This window comes from Symphalangus syndactylus, chromosome 3, assembly GCF_028878055.3.
Source record: "Symphalangus syndactylus isolate Jambi chromosome 3, NHGRI_mSymSyn1-v2.1_pri, whole genome shotgun sequence".
In the NCBI taxonomy this organism is placed as follows: Eukaryota; Metazoa; Chordata; class Mammalia; order Primates; family Hylobatidae; genus Symphalangus; species Symphalangus syndactylus.
The window spans coordinates 93,359,232-93,380,810 of record NC_072425.2 but is presented as its reverse complement, the minus strand read 5'-3'; the positions used below and the strand labels follow the sequence as shown (position 1 = coordinate 93,380,810).

The 21,579-nt window shown below is 36.6% G+C and overlaps 2 protein-coding genes across 4 annotated transcripts in view; one reads left to right on the top strand and one right to left on the bottom strand.

The window, feature by feature from the left end:
* The window catches only part of LOC129479438 (uncharacterized), a 50,924-nt gene extending 32,122 nt beyond the window's left edge, over positions 1-18,802 (top strand). The window contains exons 6-8 of one of the 2 annotated variants that reach the window (XM_063637048.1): positions 16,075-16,226; positions 16,564-16,660; positions 18,052-18,802. In XM_063637048.1, coding sequence (XP_063493118.1) covers positions 16,075-16,226; positions 16,564-16,577 — 166 coding nt within the window. In that variant the 3' untranslated portion in view covers positions 16,578-16,660; positions 18,052-18,802. Of the gene's footprint in view, positions 1-8,647; positions 8,783-16,074; positions 16,227-16,563; positions 16,661-18,051 lie in introns of those variants that run through there. The other variant, XM_063637050.1, reaches the window with a different exon arrangement.
* The window catches only part of SOSTDC1 (sclerostin domain containing 1), a 74,103-nt gene continuing 61,054 nt past the window's right edge, over positions 8,531-21,579 (bottom strand). The window contains exons 6-9 of one of the 2 annotated variants that reach the window (XM_055272536.2): positions 17,383-17,495; positions 16,441-16,591; positions 12,946-13,339; positions 8,531-10,436 (exon numbers count right to left, since the gene is read on the bottom strand). In XM_055272536.2, the coding sequence (XP_055128511.1) occupies positions 10,021-10,436; positions 12,946-13,150 (621 nt within the window). In that variant the 5' untranslated portion in view covers positions 13,151-13,339; positions 16,441-16,591; positions 17,383-17,495 and the 3' untranslated portion in view covers positions 8,531-10,020. The remainder of the gene's footprint in view (positions 10,437-12,945; positions 13,340-16,440; positions 16,592-17,382; positions 17,496-21,579) is intronic. The other variant, XM_055272537.2, reaches the window with a different exon arrangement.

Genomic DNA, 21,579 nt, shown 5'->3' with positions numbered 1-21,579 from the left:
AACATTTGGATTTATGAGGGTATTTGGCTGTGTCTGGGAGTAGATTTGGAGCTGTTTATACAGCTTTTCTACAGTCTCCACCATTTTGCCTTGCCTTACTCCCAACCTATTGGTCTGAGTAGGTGTTGAGTTTGCAAACCTTGTCTTAATGTGTTTTCTCTTCTAGAGATGTTTGTATGTGAGAGGAATCAAAAATTTTAAATAATAAAAATAATACTTTAATGGTAGAAATTAGTTATCTGTAGTTATGGAAGAGCTGCAAAGGGGTGTTTTGTTTTGTTAGCCAGGAAAAGAGAGCAGCAGGTCTTCGGATAGCCTTGAAATTACAGGGTTTGAAGGCTCCTAGTCTGGGCAGCAGTCCTCACGGACTGTGGCTTTTCAGAACTCATTCCAGGGCTATTCTATCATGTTGATTGTACAACCTTACAAGACTTTTTTCCCTGTTATCAGCATTTCCCAGCTCTTCACTTCAGCTTAACATACAGCTACTTGGTATCATGGTCATCTTCCCATTGAACGGCATATGCCTATCATTACTACTGATAATGAAAGAGAGAATAAAACACAACAGAAAAAGTCTTAACCTGAAATGTCCAGTAACCATACCTGTTTTGGTTTAATAATTTTACTGAATCATAAATGTCTTAACTCTAAAAGAACACAATAATCAAAAAAGAGCCTTGTTCCGGCTCCAACATCTGCTGGAGGCATTTTCTTGGATTTTTCCCCCATTATATGGATTGAAGAATGGGGAAATAATATATATTTACCCAAATGCAATTCAAGTCTTTAAAAAAATTATTGCCCTCGAACATATGTTAATAGCTGAGAACCAGCTTAACTTATAAAATAACAGCATGGCTTACATGATAGCATTGGAATCATCCAATGTAATCCATAAAATTTTCCATATTATTGGAGATTGCTTTCCTGAGACCTTACCATATGCAGCCAGGCACATCATTCTATCATCACAGGCCCCCTTGCAGAGCAAATTGCTTACAATACCATTATTCGAAATGTGTATAATTATTTTAAAATATCTTTCTAAATAATGGATAGAAGCAATATTTAGTGGCCCAGATGGACCAGTCTCTACATATTTTGATTGTTTAATTTTTCTACAACTATTGCCTTTAAACTCATGCCATCATTAGCAATGAAATGGCTTCACCTAATACATGGAAACTAACATGATACAGGAATTTTTATTTTTAATATGAATACTTAGAAGACTATGGGCTGCAAAAAGCAACTTATGAGTACGTGAATAGTTAATAATCAAAGGGAAAGATCTCTATAAAATTTCTAACAATTTGAAAAAAGAAGATAGGTCCTTTTCAAGAAGTTAGTGCTAAGATTTTGTCTGCTTACAAATAAAGGTTCAGCTCTATGTGACAAGTTTTACAATCATAAAGAAAGATGTCTACCTACTGAGTACAGTGTTCACTATCTGGATAATGGCTACCCTGGAAGCCCAGTCCCCAGCAATATGCAATATACACATACATGTAACCAACATGTACATGTACCCCATGAATCTAAAATTGAATTAAAGTAAATTAAATTAATTTTAAAAAGAAAGTTTTTTTCCACTATGCTTATTATTTGCTGTGGTTTATCTCAAATGTTTGTGGGGATATTAGCAATACCTTCTGAAATATACTCTTCTTGTTTTAAGTCCAGATAGTACAATTTAAGTGATGGATCATAGCAATGACACATATAAATTTTGCTCAATAATGGGATTATATGTATTTGCTTTTACATTTTGCAACAGGATATTTGGTTTTTTTCCTAATTGGATTGCCTTTTGTACACCAGTGTTCTTAGAACCTAAAAGACACAGACTATGTTTTCAACAATTACTAAATAAAGGAGCAGATTAATGAATGAATTTCAAATACTATAAAGTATATTGACTAGAAGTATCACTATCTCACCTATAATATGTAATATAATTTTTAAAATAAAAACTTTCAACAAAATATAACATCGTTATTTTAAAATAAAACCCAATTCTCATTGTATGTTCCAGCCACTTTCTAGTATTCTCTCTAGAAGGGAAGAGGTAATAGAGTAGTAACAGAGTTTTTTAACAGAGAAAAATCCTAATCTGTTTTGTACAGAGTTTCCTCACCTTCTCCCAGATCCTTAACATTTTCCTGGTGTTGAATCAAGTTTGGACTAAGAGTAAGAAATGCCTGATAACAAGCTACAGTCTTAGCCCTCCTGAAGCTGGGTCTCCACTTTCATTCTATATTGCCTGCCTTATTGGTTATGATAGACCATGTCAACTTCCATAACAAGTTTGACCAAAATGTTATTGCAAAAGTTCACATTTGAGTGCGCTGGGGACAGAATCAAAAGTAGAGAGTAGCATGAATCAAATCTGCCTTTGTGTATGTCACTGTGACTGTAAATATGACCATATTGTTTAAGACAATAGAATGTGAATATGTCAGAGAAGGAAGATACTTTAGACATTATCTAGTTCAACTCACTTAATTTACAGATGAAGTAAGTGAAGCTTTACAAAGCTGAGTAAACAAGTGTAAATTCACCCAACAAATTAGTAGCCACAGAGTCTAATCCAGATCCCAGATCTGCTTCCAAGTTCACATGTCTTGAAAGTCACTTGTATAAAGTTACTACATTACAAAATTGCAGATGAGTCCAATTGAAAACTTTGTTTATTATTTTTTAAATGTCAAACTCAGTCACAGATTAAATGTAAACTGTTATTAGTATAAAAAGTAGACAAAGGCCGGGCACAGTGGCTCAGGCCTGTAATCCCAGCACTTTGGGAGGCCTAGGAGGGCAGACCACCTGAGGTCGGGTGTTCAAGATCCAGCACTTTGGGAGGCCTAGGAGGGTGGATCACCTGAGGTCGGGAGTTCGAGACCAACTTGACCAACATGGAGAAACTCCGTCTCTACTAAAAATACAAAATTAGCCAGGCATGGTGGCGCATGCCTGTAATCCCAGCTACTCTGGAGGCTGAGGCAGGAGAATCACTTGAACCTGGGAGGTGGAGGTTGCAGTGAGCCAAGATCGCGCCATTGCACTCCAGCCTGAGCAACAAGAGCAAAACACCATCTCAAAAACAAAAAAAAAAAAGTAGACAAAATTAATCAACTTAGGAAAGATAGTGTCAATGAACAGGCAAAGTTGCAATCCTTCACTAGATTATTAAATGCATTTTGCAATTTTTTTTGTCTTAGGTTTGCAATAAATAAATTTGAGGCAAGAAAGTTTTGTAAAGCCCTTTGAGCTTAAGAAAGTAAACCAAAAAAAGCAAAGAAATTATTTTATAACTTGTTAACCATATTTGAAAAGCGAGGGAGGAAGTAAAGCAAACAATTATACCCGAAGTTTAGGTCAGTAAAAGTGGTAAACTATTTAACATAAAATATAGCTTTGATTAAAGATTGTAAAGGATTGTTTAAAAGTGCTGGTTAGTGGATGGCTGGGTTCAGAGTTTTAGGCTGTCATTGAATGCCAAATTTGGGTTAACATCTCAATGAATAAAAGAAATTGAATGATCATTTTGTGACAAATTTGCCAATGTTGTAAGGTTAAAAAAAATTTAAATTTATATGAATTTAATGACAAAAATATTTAAAAAGAAATTTATTTCTTCTGAAAATCATGATGCCTATATTTTTATAGTAACTTATGTTTAAGCCATATCAAACTCTTTTTTTGTCCATTTGTTTTTTGTTTTTGGGGGGGTGGTTTTGACATTTTATTTTAGGTTTGGAAGTACATGTGAAGATTTGTTACATAGATAAACATATGTCATAGTGGTTTGTTGTACAGATTATTTCATCACCCAGGTATTAAGCCCTGTACCCAATAGTTATCTTTTCTACTTCTCTCCCTTCTCCCACCCTCCCTGCTCAAGCAGACCCCAGTGTCTGGTTGTTTCTTTCTTTGTGTTCGTAAGTTCTTATCATTTAACTCCCACATATAGGTGAAAACATGCGGTATTTGGGTTTCTATTCCTGCATTAGTTTGCTAAAGATAATATCCTACAGCTCCATCCATGTTCCTGCAAAAGACATGATTTTGTTCCTTTTTATGGCTGCATAGTATTTCATGGTGTGTATGTGCCACATTTTCTTTATCCAATCTGTCGTTGATGGGCATTTAGATTGACTCCATGTTTTTGCCATTGTGTATAGTACTGCAGTGAATGTTTGCATGCATGTGTCTTTATGGTAGAATGATTTATATTCTTCTGGGTATATACCCAGTAATGGCATTGCTGGATCTAATGGTAGTTCAGCTTTTAGCTCTTTGCGGAATCATCATAGTGCTTTCCACAATGATTGAGCTAATTTACACTCCCACCAACAGTGTATAAGTGTTCCCTTTTCTCCACAACCTCAAAATAACAATCTGTTATTTTTTAACTTTTTAATAATAGCCATTCTGATTGGTGTGAGATGTTATTTCATTGTGGTTTTCATTTGCATTTCTCTAATGATCAGTGATGTTGAGCTTTTTTTCATATGCTTGTTGGCTGCATGTATATCTTCCTATGAGACATGTCTCTTCATTTATTTTAATGGGGCTGTTTGCTTTTCTCTTGTAAATTTGTTTAAGTTCCTTATAGATGCTGGATATTAGACCTTTGTCAGATGAGTAGTTTGCAAATATTTTTCCCATTCTGTAGTTTGTCTGGTTACTCTGTTGATAGTTTCTTTTGCTGTGCACATGCTGTTAAATTTAATTAGATCTCATTTGTCAATTTTTGCTTTTTTTGTGATTGCTTTTAGTGTGTTTGTCATGGAATCTTTGCCCGTTGCTATGTCCAGGATGGTATTGTCTAGGTTGTCTTCCAGGGTTTTTAGTTTTGGGTTTTACATTTAAGTCTTTAATCCATCTTAAGTTGATTTTTGTGTATGGTGTAAGGAAGGGGCCCATTCTTCACTCTTCTGCATATGGCTAGCCAGTTATCCCAGCACCATTTACTGAATAGGAAGTCTTTTCCCCATTGCTTGTTTTTGTCAGCTTTATCAAAGATCAGATGGTCGTAGATGTGTGACCTTATTTCTGGGCTCTGTATTCTGTTCCATTGGTCTATGTGCCTGTCTTTGTACCAGTACCATGCTGTTTTATTACTGTAGCCTTGCAGTATAGTTTGAAGTCAGGTAACATGCATATCAGACTCTTGATCAGTTTTAATAACAATAAACTTTGGTTTAATATGTCTGTGCCACTGATAATGCCATTCAATTTAGACATCTGTCTCAGATTTAAGTACCTAATCCCATTCCTAAAAATGAAATCAGTAATACAAGGTCACCCTTGGTTTGCAGTTACTTAAATTAGAGGAAAATATTTTAAGTTTTTTCATAGGAAATCTCCCAAACTGTTTTGCTAGTTAACAAAAAATAAATCCTTCAGCAAGTGACCCAAATGCAGATGATAAACTCAGTTTAATTTGCTCTGGAAATAATTATGCATTCAGTTTGGCATTGATTCATTTAAATCAATTCTTGAACCTGGAAACCAAAACATTTTCCCTTTGAGATTTCAAGATTCCTGCAGTAGTTGTTACCCTTTAACCCTTCAAGACAATTTGCAAAACATGCAGGAAAATGCACCAAATGTGAAATTAGCTATTACATTAAGAATGATGCACCAGTGGAACTGAAAATGACACTGACAAACACAGTGTCTTTTGGGATATCTATTTCAGTGGGTCTCTTTGCAGATGCAACAGAGTTTTCTGGTGACCAAATGTCTACCTAGTTCACAAATCTAGACTCGTTTCTATTCAACATAGAGCTACATTTTAATAGGTTCCAATGAAACCAAGATGAGAGTCATCTCTATCTGCCTTTGAGGGAAGGAAACATTCTAATAAGAGAATGCTGCTTTCTCACACTGAACGTCCTAAGTCACTTCCCCACTGAACTCCTTCTCAGTTTCTTCAAGGGTTCCATCAAAACCTTGCCATGCATTTCATTTTTTATTAGTATGATATGATCATATAAAGCATATAAATGCTGAATTTAGGGCATGGAGTTAATTGCCATTTTAAGATTAAAAAGTACTTCTTAGAGTTAAATATAATCTAAATCATGTTTTAATTCCAAATATAATGAATTATATTTTGATATCTAAAATTTCATGGTGATGGCAAATGGAGAAAGTTGCAACATACTAAATTTAAGCTTTCAAAAGCTTTAATTTTATTAAGAAATTTGGAAGTTTTCTGATTTGGCTGCTGCTAAATATTATTCTCTCTACTCACAACTTCTTGGTATAACCATTCCACTGAGCATCTATTAAAAACATCATGCTCAGTAAACAGATCATGTTACATAGTAAAAACAAAATTCTAGCAATATAGTAGATATTCAGTAGTGATTTATAGGATGGATGATGCTGCAAGATCTCCTGGTAAAACATTACTCATTTGATAATAGAGCAGAAATGAATTAAGGCTCAGTGTCTTTTATTTAACATACACATTCTAATTTTAGTTGCTTTTCAAAAAACATATAGTAAAATAAACATGGCCCACAGTGTGTTGCCAATTATTGGTTGGTTGTAACTAACACAAGTTAATAAATATAAATGATCTGTAGTTTAAATATTAACTTTTTTGCAAATAGATTTTTTTTTTAGATGAGTCTAGCTCTGTTGCCCAGGCTGGAATGCAGTGGCGATCTTGGCTCACTGCAACTTCTGCCTCCCAAGTTCAAGCGACTCTCTTGCCTCAGCCTCCCGAGTAGCTGGGATTATAGGCATGTGCCACCATGCCCAGCTAATTTTTGTATTTTTAGTAGAGACAGGGTTTCACCATGTCAGTCAGGCTGGTCTCGAAATCCTGGCCTCAAGTGATCCACCGGCCTCGGCCTCCCAAAGTGCTGGGATTACAGGTGTGAGCCACTGTGCCCAGCCTGCAAACAGATATTTTTAAAGGTTTTATGTCCATGTTTGGCTTAGGTCTAGCATACTATATATTAGTCATTTGTGTATATGCTATTAATTTTTCTTTCATTCTTGTTATTGATATATATATGTCGATGTATACTTATCTATAAATATCAATATATTTATGTCTATTCATTTGTCTATGTATCTGTGAAACCATTTGAAGAAGTCCTTGATGTATAGTGGCCAAAGTAAATTTAATAAATTAGTAATTCATTAAATTTAATATGCTTATTAAATTTAATTAAGAACACCTCTAAATTTCTATCATTTCATGGATATTATGAATGTAAACTAGAGGTAAAAATATGCTAAAATTATCATAATCTACCATTTTGAGATGATTGTTACTAAGGCGATAGTAAAATTATGCAGTTTATCAGATTGGAACACGTGAGTTAACTGAAAATAAACCACAAAATATAATTAGCAGTTGAGATACATATGATTTTTAGTATTTTAAAATAATAACTAGAAAGCTATTCTTTCTTTTGGCTTTTAATTTTTACTTCACTGAGACACTGATTTTATTCTAGGCCTTTCTTATCGACTGCTGACCTTTTCCTGTCATTTGATGTTAAAGATGGTACAATGAATGTGTCATCAACGTTACATGGCCTGAAACGGATCAGTAAATTTAATGTGATCATTAGAAATAGATCCAATTTTTGACTGAGGAGAGACTACAGAAGTCTTATTTATAAGCTTCCTTTATTACATTTCTTTTTTCTTGTATATTTATGGTCCATTTGCTAATACACTATTAGGAATCAAATCACTGAAGATTTCAGCATTTTATTATCACCAAAACCTTTGTTTTAGTAAAGCACAACATAGTCTTCTTGATTGTGAAAAGCTGTTGTCAGATCAAGTCCTTTTTATGCCTCAGATCTTAGGGCACACTAATTCTTGAGACCATCTCTAAGGTCTTCTGTAGAAGGTGCTGTCTTGTTGAGAAGGAAGAAATGGCCAAAGTGTCTGTATCTGAAATTTTCTGCATTATCTTAAATATCCCACATTGAGGATGGACAGGTAAATTAGACATATGAAACAAGACATATTTGGTATGTTCAACCTATATTTATTATGAATTTTTCATGTAGTAATATGATGATATAATATGAAATAATTTAAGATCCTTATTAAGACTGAAAGAGAAATCAGTAGTAGGCAATGATTTGTTTCTTTATTTGGTGGTATAACAGTTAGCATTATTATAAAATCTAGAGGGTTTTTTTAGATGCTTCTGCTTCTCACAGGGAAGCAACATTATTAATGTTCTTGTTTAGCTTAGTATACTATATGTAATTTACATGTGACTTTCAGACTAGTAATTACAAAAAGAACAATCTACCACAAAAAAAAGTACTAAGGAGTCTTTCGTGCTCAGCATCCCAAAAGGGAAAACCCAGAAAATATTACCAATACATCATGAGCCTCTTTGGTTTTCTTCATTTGGAGTGATGAAATCAATCATTTGATTGAATTGCCACAACAGTCCTTCAACTGTATAATCTGCTTCAAGACACTATGTTGCTCAATATAACAACATGCCAAAATTGAAAACACTCAAAAATTAGCTTTTGTTTCGTTTTTATTTCATGTTTTTGGTTTGTGGGCCATACAATAGTATTCAATGTTCTCCAAGATAAGATAATGATTTCTTCACAATTCTTTCCTTTCTCAAATTTAGCTGTACATTGAGATCATCTGGAAAACTTTAAAACCTGCTGATATTTGAGCTCTACCCTAAGAAATTCTGATGTAACGTGGATGAAAACCTGGGCATTGGGTCGCATAATCTCTCCCCCAGGTGATTATAATGAGCAGGACTTGGCATCCACTGGTGTATGTAAATTTGATATTCTCACGACTACTCATTGCTGGATTGACACCCAACTTTTGCAACCTCCCATTTACTAAAGAGATGGACTCCCTGTCTCCCTCTGTCTCCTCTCTTAGAATAGATACTTCTGTCAAAGCTTGAATGTGACTTAGAAAAAAAATAGCAATTACCCTTATACATTTATTCTACAATTTTTTCACCCTTTATACATATTAGAGGCAATGACAATAACTTTTAGCAGTGTTTATTTTAATTGAATTGAAGGTCAAGACACCTTCTGATTGCACAGATTAAACAAGAAAGTATTACGTATTTCAACTTTACAAAGCATCTTATTGATTTAGAAAGATTCATACTATTGATAAAGTTCACCATGAACATATATGTAATAAGGAGACTAAAATATTCATTTTACATATCTACAACACGTATTTTCATATTTCTAATCAACCACAAATCATATAGGAAAATATTTAGGTCCATGAAAAAGTTTCAAAACATTAAAAAATTAACATTTTGAAACAAATCACATGTGAAAGCTCATTAAATAATAACATTGACAAATAAATAGTTAATCAGCTTTACTTATTAGCTGCTGCCATGCATTTCTGGCATTCCATTCCAAGCGAGGGTCAGCATGCAGGGTATAATTTCATACTATGCGACTGTAAAGAGCTACAGGGCTTATTTTTGAAGTGAAATGTCACAAGGTCTTTCATTCTCTTTCAAAGGAAGATCACTCATGGCTGCTAAACTGTTCCCATGAAGAGTACCAAAAAAGCACCTTTCTGAAATGTTACTCTGAAGATTCATGACAATTTTTTTTTAACCTTTCTGTTTTGAAGGAGTTTTGTTTAAGAGAGGGGATGGGCCAGTAGATGGAGGGTATCTGAGAAGCCCTTTTCTGTTTTAAAATATAATGATTCACTGATGTTTATAGTATCAACAGTCTTTTAAGAACAATGAGGAATTAAAACTACAGGATACGTGGAATTTAAATGCAAATTGCATTCATGGATATACCTACATCTTGAAAAACTTGAAAAGGAAAAACTATTCCCAAAGAAGGTCCTGATACTTAAGACAGCTTGCTGGGTTTGATCAAAGCAAAAAGCATATACTTCAAGTGAGAAAATAGCAATGGCAGGCTTGAGTCTTCCAAGCAGTCAAATCTGTAAAGCAGATGGTTACTAGTAAGTCTAGTTGTGGGAGTGTGAGTTCTAACTCATGCTCTGCTTGCTGGATTTGCTGGCTCTTTTCCGCTCTCTGTGATGCTGGACTGGCTTGGCAGGTGACATGCTCTCAAAGTTGTGACTGGACTCATTGTGCTGCCGGGTGTACCTCTTGCACTTGCAGGCAGTGACTACTGTGATTTTGTAGGTGCGTGTGCTGCCATCTTGGCACTGCAGCTGGATTCTCTGGGTACGGGTTTTGTCATTGACGCACCGCCACTCCTGGGAGCTCCTCCTGCTCCAGTACTTTGTTCCATAGCCTCCTCCAATCCAGTTAGGGAGCACTGGCAGGGGCAAGCACTCACCAGCACACACCAGCTCCTTCAGAGGGCTGATGCTGGTGCACTGGCCATCAGAGATGTATTTGGTGGAACGCAGTTCCCGGCAACCCACTTGAACCCGAGCTGCAGGAAACAAAAAAGAATGTGCATCAGAGACAAAAATGCAAATGAAGACCTTTTAAAAAGTGGTCTGCAATGACAAAAATAATAGGCAAGTGACAGCAAATTGCCAAATAGAAAGTGAGCACCTACTTTATTTTCACAATGAAAAAAATCTGTCTGGATAGTATAGGGACACTTTCATGAAAATCATCAGTTTACATGGCTATAACTTTTTTGGGAAAAAAAATGTAGGCCTGATTTTTTTTATATATAACATTAGCTAATTGCTTATTAGAGTGTTTGAAAATCCACTTTTCTTAGTCTCACTCTCCAATAAGGGGTTAGCAGCTCTTCCATTTATGTGTAAATATTCATTATTCAATGAGTTAAAAGAGTATACTTTAATATTCTCTTTCTCAAGGGCCATATTGGTTAATGTCTGCAAGTGTCTTTAATTAGGCTTTTTAAAAATCTGTTGAGAAAAAATGTGGTAGCCATTTAAATATTGTGTATAATGCATATGCTCTCGGTAATATTTTATTTCAATTATAGACTTTAGCTGCAGAGACTCAGACATACATATGTGTACAACTTCTGACATTTTGCATATCAAACTTAATAACTATGTTTTAAACATAAATTCCCAAACTATCTTTTAAAAAATACAAACAGTAAAATGTTTGAAATGTAAAATGCCACTACAACTCAAGACTCAAAGAATATAAAAGCCCCTAAATCAGGAACGTATGGTTGCCATAACAACTTGGCTACATTTCCATGAATTTTATGGCAGAAAAATGCCTAACATGTCTGATTTATAACTGCAAAAGGAACCACGGTGTTCATTTCCTGAATATTGGTCATGGCAAACTTTTTGTTTTAGTTATTTGGATTTGATAGGTATGTTCTCTAATTGGCTGTTTCTTGTTACATGCCTTATGTAATTAAAGCAAAAATTAATCTTTAAATATTTGAAGTTTTCCTTACCCTTGCTTTGTTATCTAAACTTGAGGAGAATTGCCTATAACAAGCTTGAAAAGAAATCAAGGCTTGCCAACCAGGAAAAAAAAAAGGATGTTTAAAAGTACATGCTGCTGACATTTTACAAATAAAAATGATAAGGGACACTGAAGTGGTTCCACCAAAAGTACTGAAAGATAAGTCAAAGTAGAAGTGAATCAGAAGTTTCACTTCATCTCTGTATGCTAGTACTTCTGGGGTAAGAGATATAGCTTAAGGGGAATGTGATAGTTGTGGAAAAACTTATGTATATACACATGCATGCATAGAAATCTAGAATTGTGGGATTAAAATGCAAAGCGTAAATTGTTTGGTTGGACAGTGTGCTCAGCGTGCCTGATTCTGCCTCCAGCTCACCTTCCTGCAGCTGCCTCAGGAATGCACCTGGAAATAGCCAGAAATAATTTTGTCTTGTCAAGCTTTCTGTTCCTGTGTATATACAGATTTGGCATTTTTGCAGTGACAGTTCATTGACAATGAATACCCACCACATTGCTCAGTAATCTAATAATAATCAGATATGTCCTGTGTACTTAAAAGCAACCATCTTCGTGAAAGTTAAAACATCTTAGCTTTCTTAGACATTAACAGTCATATTTGCTTTGACTTTTCAAAGGTCAAAACTACTTTTCGTAGTTGAATGGAGTGAAGGAGAGGCAAAAGATTTGTGTAGGATTTCCTGTGCACTGTTTCTCCCTCTCTCTCTCTCTCTCTCTCTTAAAACCTGATTATTAGCATGTGGCCTCTTCTAAAGGAAAAGATGGAAACAAAAGTTACAGGAAATTTGAATCCCGCTAACCAGTGGTCAATTAGTGTGTCAACTAAGCTGTTGTTTTACATCTCTTAAGTTACAAAAATGTCCCCAGGTCTGTCATAGAAATACACAATTATCTAAATTTTGAATGGGACAACAAGGAATTATTTTAGAAAAATATGGTTCTCCAACATTTTTAGTTTATCCCTCTTTTACATTGAGCATCATCAAAACTTTTGACTATCTCACTAAACATATTTTAGAAATCCAATGTAAACAAATTTTTTCTCCTGGAAGCTTCCTTTTTTCCCTTGTGATTCCCTATATGTATTTGTGGATGGTAACTAATAATATATATTAGTTACGTTTATACACTTTACCAAAATTGCATATGCCCTGAAATAAATTGATAAAACAACCAGAACTTGAGCTATCTAAAACAATACTTTTTAAAACTGTCATTTTGCATGATTTTGACAAAACAATAGTTTAATTCCTGGAAATGTTTTCTTTGTGGATGTTTGATAAAACTTCAGTCTGTGCTTGCATTATTAAACCACCGTTTTAGTTAGGTTAACTTTAAAATCACTACCTAGGGAAGAACGCCAACCTACACATGCAGCAGATTACTCCCAAATTGTTTCACAATATATATATGGTTCAGGTTAGTTACCAATAAAACAATTCTACAGGAATGTGAGCTAATGCTACCAGAAAAGAAAAAAAAAAAAACCTGTACAAGTAAAACACACTTACTGTTCCGATCCAGTCCAGTGTTACTGAAATGCCTGCCTCCATTTCTGGCTTGATTCAACGTGCTGTTGCTGCTGGGGTGTGCTGGAACAGGTTTAACCACATGCGAATAAAGGATTTCTGTGGCATCATTTTTAAAAGCCAAACAGCTTTTCATTAGGATGCATGCAAGGGGAAGGAGATAGAAATGAATGGCAAGAGGAAGCATGGTGAGTAGAGGATTTGCTTGGCTGAAGAGCTGGTTAATTCTTTTGCCTCTGCTTCTGCACTGTAACTGTGAAATTCCTCCTCAAGGTTCCCTTTATATATCCACAGAGGTTTGGCGTTCATTCAGGTGTAAAGTTGTGTAGAGCTTCAGAGTGAAAACACAGCGAAGGGGTGGGATCCCTACATGACCCTGCAAAAGAATTTTACCAATGGAAAAGAAGACTGCAGAAAAGGAGGAGCTTGGTATACAAATTGCCTGAAATTTCAGAGTTGGACTTCATCACTTGTCTGTGAGCCGACGCAGGCAGGCATATCCTATATCAACGACAGACTCTCCTCTGCCATTTCCTTTCCTGAATCTAGTTAACATTCGGGTTTAATTTAAACGAAAATACATCGCTGTTCATTTGAAGAGACTGGCTTTCCCACAGTTGTTCTATACTTTCCTCAGATTTTAGAGTATTTGGGTCAGAAAGGGAGTTCTTCCCAGATAACAGGAGAAATTCATGTGAGTTTAAATATTGTAGGACTTGCATGAAGCGCCTAGTTCGTTAAACATTGCTTTCTCTCAAGAAGCAAACCAATATTTTTTTTTTCCTTAAAGTAAAAGGCACAGAGCTAAAACCTGCCCCCTGGACATGCTTAAATAATGCAGCTTTGATCTGCATGAACTACTGTGCTGCTAGGTAAATTATTGCCAAGGGTTCTGTGTGGAGAATAATGAGCATAGTTCTGTCTACATTAAAGTAAGTAATACTCATTTTTGTCTTAAAAATGTGTCACAAGCATTAATCCATAGCATTGCTTTACATAAAACAAAGCCATTTGTGACAGACTGTTTAGCGGATTCAAAATAATTTTTTCTAGATTTTTTCAGAACACAGATTCTACTCGTATTTAGTAAATATTTTGTTCATTACTTCGTTTGACTCTGCTGCCCAAGTAAGAAACCTATTTTTCTGAATTACTTTACCAGCACCCAGAACATGTGTTCCATTAATTAATTATAGGCCACTGATGATCCCTTTAAAACAATCATAAAATTCTGTTTCATCATGGGACATCTCAATTGGAATAACTATTCTGAATCACCTTTTCAATTATAAATCCATTTTTGTCCTTTGTGTGGTTACCTAAATCACCTAATTTTGTATCTCTTTTCTGTATAAGCTTTTGTCCATTGTAACTGCTATTTGTCTATATGTCTGCCTACCTGAATTTCTCCATAGCAGCACTATTGGCATTTTGGAAGAGACAGTTCTTTATTATTGGGGGACCATCCTGTGTGTTTATCAGCATCCCTGGCTTCTACCGACTAGACGCCAGTAGCACCCCCTAGTTGGTAACAAAAATATCTCCAAACATTGCCAAATGACCCCTACAGGGTAAAATCACCCCCAGTTTAACCACTAATGATCTATTCATTGATCTCACTATAAAAGAAAGTAAAAATAAGAATAAAGGAAAAATATTATAATACTAAGAAATTATTGTTCTTTTTTAGGACAGAAATGGTACTGTAGTTTTGTTTTAAAACAATGACTGCTTCTCTATTAGAGGGATATACTGGAACATCCTTAGATGAAATGATTTTATATCATCTTTTACATTATATGGAATAAGCTAGAATAAGCTTCAAAAATAATATGAGGAGGTTAGAGGTGTGAGTGGCAAAAGATTAATTATAAGTTGATGGTTGATAGAGCAGGATGGTATTATATTCTGTTTATTCTTGTGTATGTTCCAAATTTTACATAATAAAAAGTTTAAAAACCAGAGTCAGACAATCAATTTAATGGACGTATACTTCCTAACAATAGATCTCTATCCTACGATTGGATAGTCATTTATTCTAACATCCTTCCCAGAAAATCATATGTCAGTTTATTTTGTGCAAATGGAGATTACAGGCATCCTTCTAAAATACTAACTATAAAGAATTTCCTGTCCTACTTATCAGGGGACTTGATGTTAATTACACAAAGCATGTTAATATTAATCATTGACCTACAGACCCAATGCCTAAAGGAAATTAAAAGATCAAAATAATCTAATCTGTCACTCACTAGTTTTTCTTTTTTTGTGTCAGGAGCAGGAGATATTCTAATTGGAATTTAATTATCGGGTTGGGCTAATGAGGTTGACCAAATTCAGGCACAGTTATTAAATCTGCTGCACCTAGTATTCTGAAGGCTCAGCCTTAGGATATCACCTCAGGCAGAAGCAAAATTAGAAGAGAAGGCAATGTCGTTGTGCATGTGGACAGGACAAACTCAGAGTTCTTAGGCCCAATTTACCTGACAGACCCCTAGAGAACTATTTTGAGGCTGGGTGTGGTGGCTTCTGCCTGTAATCGCGCACTCTAAGAGGCCAAGACAGTAGGATCGCTTGAGCACAGGAATTCGAGACCAGCCTGGACAACATAGTAAGACCTTGTCTCTGCAAAAATAAAATAAAAACTAGCTGAGCATGGTGATTCACGCCTGTAGTCCCAGCTACTTGGGAGGCTGAGGCAGGAGGAACGCTTGAGCCTGGGGTGTTGAGGCTGCAGTGAGCCATGATACCACCGCAACACTCTAGCCTGGGCAAGAGTGCGACCCTGTCTCAAAATAAATAAATAAAAAGAAAGAAAACTACTCTGCTAAAATAGAAATAATCGTAAATTTAATACTTAACCGTTATTCTGATCAGTTTAAAACAGCTCCATTAAAAATAACCACAAACTATTGCTTCTCAGCCTTTTGGCTAAGATCAAGTGAAGGGTAACCACAAACTGTAATAACCCAAGAAGAGTGGATATAGATGTTTAATATTGAAATTGATTCTTTCTCATCTTCAGGCATTAGTATGTACCTGTTATTCCCTTTGCTTATAACACTCTTCCCTCACCCTCTTCCTTGGCTAATCACCTACTTTTCCTTCCAGTCTCAGTTTAGATGGCAACAGCACTGAGAAAACTTGCCTTGTCCTCTCTTCCCTCTATCTGCTCGTCTCAATCCAGCATACATGTGCCAGAGCCGCAAGTTGCCTGATGACTTGGCAAGACTTACGAAAGAAGAACCATTTCTATCTTATGGGTATTGTGGAATAAGTGGTTAAATTAAGTATTTAAGAAATATAGAAAAAATATTCTTTCATTAAAAAGAGATTGGCTAATATTTGTGGTAGGCAGTCGCTAAGATGGCTCCCAATAATCCCCTTCTCATGATATTCACATCCTTGTAGCAATCCCCTTTTCTTCAGTATGGGAAGAACTTAGCGATTAACTTCTAATTAGTATAACATACTAACATGATGAGGTGTGACTTCTATGATTAGGTTTTCAAAAAATTGTGACTTCTGTCTTTCTGGCTGCTCTCACTCTCTTGCTTGCTTTGGTGGAAGCCAGCTATCTTAAAGTGTACTTCTCCATAGGAAGGTCCACGTAACAAGGAACTGATGCCTGTAACCAACAAGGAACTGAATGAAGGCCTCGGCCAAACAGATGAGAATTCCATCAACAATGACATGGGTGAGCTTAGAGGCAAATCCTCTCACAGGCAGATGAGGCTGCAGCCCTGGCCTACAACCTGAATGCAAACTTTAGGAGAGATATCAAACCAGAGGCACCCACAAGAACTATGAGATAATAAATGTTTGTTGTTTTAACTAAGTTTTAGGATAATTTGTTATATAACAGATAATCAGTACAATGTTATTTGTAATTAAGTCATTTTGTGAATAATGCTAGGGCCTTGAGAGCATCAGATGTGGAATCATTAGACATGGTGACTGTGCCTCTTGCAATCTTTGGGAGAGTGTTAAGACTTATTTTCTGTTCTCAGCTGTGCATCATTGCAAGAAAAATAAAATAATAGGAAATTTTATTAAAGACTTACTTTCTAGTCCTCAGCTGAGCCATCAGTGTGGTGGCATTATTAATAATCAAATAATGGTATTAGAATTACTACTAGCAGCTTGATTTGTAAAAGCTGGAAACTAATTTTGATTTTCTAAATCGTATCATTTATCATATGACTTGGAAATTAAATTTGAAAATCTGAATTTGGATCTGAAATTGAATCTTAGTTCTACCATTTACGATATGTATGAACTTGGACATACAGTTGACCCTTGAACAACACAGGTTTGAACTGGGAGGATCCACTTATACTTGGATTTTCTTCCACTTCTGCCACCCCTGAGACAGCAAGACCAACCCTTCCTCTTATTCCTCCTTCTCAGCCTACTCACCATGAAGACAATGGAGATGAAGACATATCTTATGATGATCCACTTCCACTTAATGAAGAATAAATGTATTTTCTCTGCAATTTTCTTAATAACATCTTCTTTTCTCTAGCTTACTTTAAGAATAGAGTATATAATATATATATATCTTACAAAATATGTGTTAATCAACTGTTTATGTTATTGGTAAGGCTTCTAGTTGACAGTAGGCTATTAGTAGTTAAGTTTTAGGGGAGTGAGAAGTTATATGTGAATTTTCAACTGTACAGGGGTTAGCTCCCTAACTTCTGTGTTGTTCAAGTTAGTTATATTTTCTGAAACTCCTCTAGTCAGTTTCTTCATCTACAAAACATGACCACGCTTACCTACCTCACAGAGGAACAAAAATATATGAAAATGTCTAGCACAAAACCTGGCACAGAAGAAATGTGGAGAAAAATAGCCATTAAATATGAATCTAGAAGCACAGTTTTATATTGTAGCCTTCAAATTATAAACATGAGTTTGGAAAGACTAGAGAAGTCCGAACAAAAATATGATTACCCTATTTAAGGTAAAGAACAAAAAGTTGAGAGAAGGGAGATTTGTTTAGCCCAACAAAGTAAGAGATAATGGATAAATGTCATTAGGCTTAAGAAATTAGTCTAATCAATTGTTTTTAATTTTTAACAGGGGATGAGTCCAAATACAACAGCACCCTTTATCTCCAGGGCATACGTTCCAGCACCTCCAGTGAAAGCCTGAAACCAGTTCCGAACCTGACTGGCATCATTTCAAACACGTTTCTCTTCATCTCTCCTATACAGAAATTTAATGCCTTTTCCATCTTAACTAAGGCTTATCATGTACTATGGCTGTAACTTGTGCAGTTTGAAGGGCCACAGCAAAACTAGCAGGATTTTTTTTTCTTCTCTCATGGAACAAAGGTTTTTTCTTACCATAGATCTTAGCAAACTCAGCATATGATTTTTTTTCTGTATTAAGTTGAAAACTTTCAGCTTTTCACTTAAAGGAAACACTTTACGGCTTCTCTTTGGCAAACCCGAATTGCCAGCATCACTACTCTTGTGCTTTAGAGCCGTTATGAAGTAAAATAAAAGTTCCTTGAGCACACAGCACTTTGATGCACAACAGGCAATCTGATAACCTAGATGGTCACTAAGTGACTAACAGTAGGTGGTGTAGACAACGTGGAGATGCTGGACAGTGGGAAGATTCACTTCCTTGGTGAGATGGAGTGAGACGGCATGAGATTTCATAGCGCTACTTAGAACGGTGTGGAATTTCAAACTTATCAATTGTTTATTTCTGGAATTTTCCCTTTAGTGAAACCAAGGAAAGCAAAATCACAGATAAAGGGGATTTCTGAATATATAAACAAAAAGCATTTACTGAATACAAGAATAAACTATTTCTGCTCCTCTCTGGCTTAAAACTATTCTGAGAGTTCCCCTTAAGAAGATAGCACCTGTTAAATGGAAAAGTGATTAGCTATTATAAGTTTAGAAAAAACACAACAAACTGCCATAGAATCTTTTTTCATAAAAATCCTTAAAACGAGAATGAACTAATCACTTTCATTCATTTCGTGTTAGCGTGTATTGTGCCCAGTCTTTTTAAAGATGGTGTCATCCCGGCAAAGCTGAATGAGACATGAAGCCTACCCTCTCTTCCTGTTCCAGAAAGCTCCTGGTTAGAATTTTACTAAAGGAACTCCCCTTAACGTACTCTTCCTGTAAAACTTTCTTTCTCCCTCATCACCTTCAAGAGTTGTCTCTTTATTTGTATTTTGTTTGAATGCTTGCTGGTCTTATTTGTTGAATATAATGTTTCATTTATTATAAACTGCCTCACCATGAATAGCATTAATTTAGAGAACCCAGCTTACAATGCCCTGTGTAACCTGATATAAAACCCAAGTGAAAAATCTCAAATCCAATAGATAGAGATCTAGATAGGGTTCCTCCAGTCTCCACACTATTGACCTCTGGGCTGGAAAGTTCTGTTGTGGGGGATGTTTAGCAGCATCCCTGGGCTGTACCCTCTAGATGCCAACAGCACCTCCCCCACCCAGAAATTTCACAAGGAAGCGCTAGGGAGTAGGTGAGGACAGGAGGGACAGGGCTTCCATCCGATTGCACAAACTAGCGCCAGTAGGAAGTTGTCCTTTTTACTTCCATTTATTACATTGCACAGTAGGAATCAATGCCCTCATTGTGTGCGTTCAGTCCAACAGTCCCTAAACTAAATCTGACAAAGGCTGGCAGCATATTAAATATCCTGCCCCCAGTGGTGAATGCAGATTGGAATTAGTTTTGTTCCACCAGCCTAATAGTTGGTCTAAAACAATGTTTCTACTGGGAGCCTGTTAGATATGCAAATTCTGGGCCTCACCTCAGACTTGAGTCAGAATCCCTTGGGCTGGAGCCCTGGAATCTGTGTTTTAACAAGCTTTCCAAGTGATTCTTAAGTATGCTAAAGTTTGAAGTAAACTGTTATAGGATACACGCATGCCCTCATAACTGTGGCCTAGACTCATGATCCCCATGAGGGTTGCCTAGTCTATTTAACTGGGCCTGTGCTCCAAATACTTCAGTTTGCAGAATCAAATGGAAGCCCTGCCCTGAAGCTCTGCCCTCAAAGCCCAAACCCTAGCCCATTTCCTTCTGCTATATTTATTTCTCCCTAGGGACTGGATACTCTCAGTGTCCCTCAGTCCTGATTAATGCTTTGTTTCACAGAAATGGACACCGAGAACCATAAAAATTACTACCTACAGTAGTACTATCACTCACTAGAAATTCTGGAAGCCACTTCTGATTTGCTCAGAGATCAGCGTTGACCCAGATTTAGGTAAAATACTTGGATCATTGTGATTTTGATTATTGTCCACCAGACTTAATGACATCCCAGTCACATTGGGCTCCTAGCCCTGGCCACATGCAGTGTTGCATCACTCTTCCCTGAGGAGTCCCTTATTCAAGTACCAGCAGGCTTCATGGCAAGGCCTAAGTCAGTCATGATCTTACATCACTGGTAGACACTTGGGCTTAGAGACTTTACAGTATGAAGTTCTCTGGTGTGTCAGGATGCTGGAGAACCCAAGAATTTAGTAGGATTTGGCCCAACAACACCACAGTCTTTCCTGGAAAAAAAAGTCCTTGCAGAAATTTTCCATTTCAATTTTCATTTTTTTTAAAATAAGATAATTTCCTTCCAAGTTATATATAGGTGGAATCTGTGGTGTAGGGCAGGGGTCACCAACCCTTGGGCTATAGACCAGTATTGACCCATGGCCTGTTAGGAACTGCACCGCACAGCAGGAGGTGAGCAGCTGGGGAGTGAGCATGACCACCTGAGCACCTCCTCGTGTCACATCAGCGGCGCATTAGATCCTCATAGGAGCACGAACCCTATTGTGAACTGCACGTGTGGGGGATCTAGGTTGCATGTTCCTTATGAGACTCTAACTGATGCTTGATGATCTGAGGTGGAAGAGTTTCATTTTGAAACCATCCTCATCCCCGGCCCCATCCATGGAAAAATCATCTTCCAAAATGGGGTCACGGTGCCAAAAAGACTGGGGACTGCTGGCGTAGGGGGTTTCACAGCAACAGCGTAGCTGGAGTGAAGGGGTCAGCATTGGGAAGGAAGGAAGTTTTACTCTATTGATTGTAAAGTTAGGTTGGAGCAGATTATTGACTACAATTTGCTTTGCATTTGAGAAGTTTGGACATTATTTGTTAGATAATAGAGAGCTATTGAAGGATGTGTACGTGTGTGTGTTTTTCTTCTCCCAAAGGGAAAGCAGAGTATAGCCTCCACCCAGGTCAAATGATAGAAAATTTCCACTATCAGCTGAGCACAGTGGCTCACGCTTGTAATCCTAGCACTTTGGGAGGCTGAGGGGGGCGGATCACCTCAGGTTAGGGGTTCGAGACCAGCCTGGCCAACGTGATAAAACCCTGTCTCTACTAAAAATACACAATTAGCCGCGAGTGGTGGTGTATGCCTGTAATCCCAGCTACTCAGGAGGCTGAGGCAGGGGAATTGCTTGAACCCAGGAGGTGGAGGTTGCGGTGAGCCGAGATCACACCACTGCACTCCAGCCTAGCAGACAGAGCGAGACTCCATCTCGGAAAAAAAAAAAAAAAAAAATTAGAAAATTTCCAATATCCAGAAGTTCCCCTCCTGTCCCAT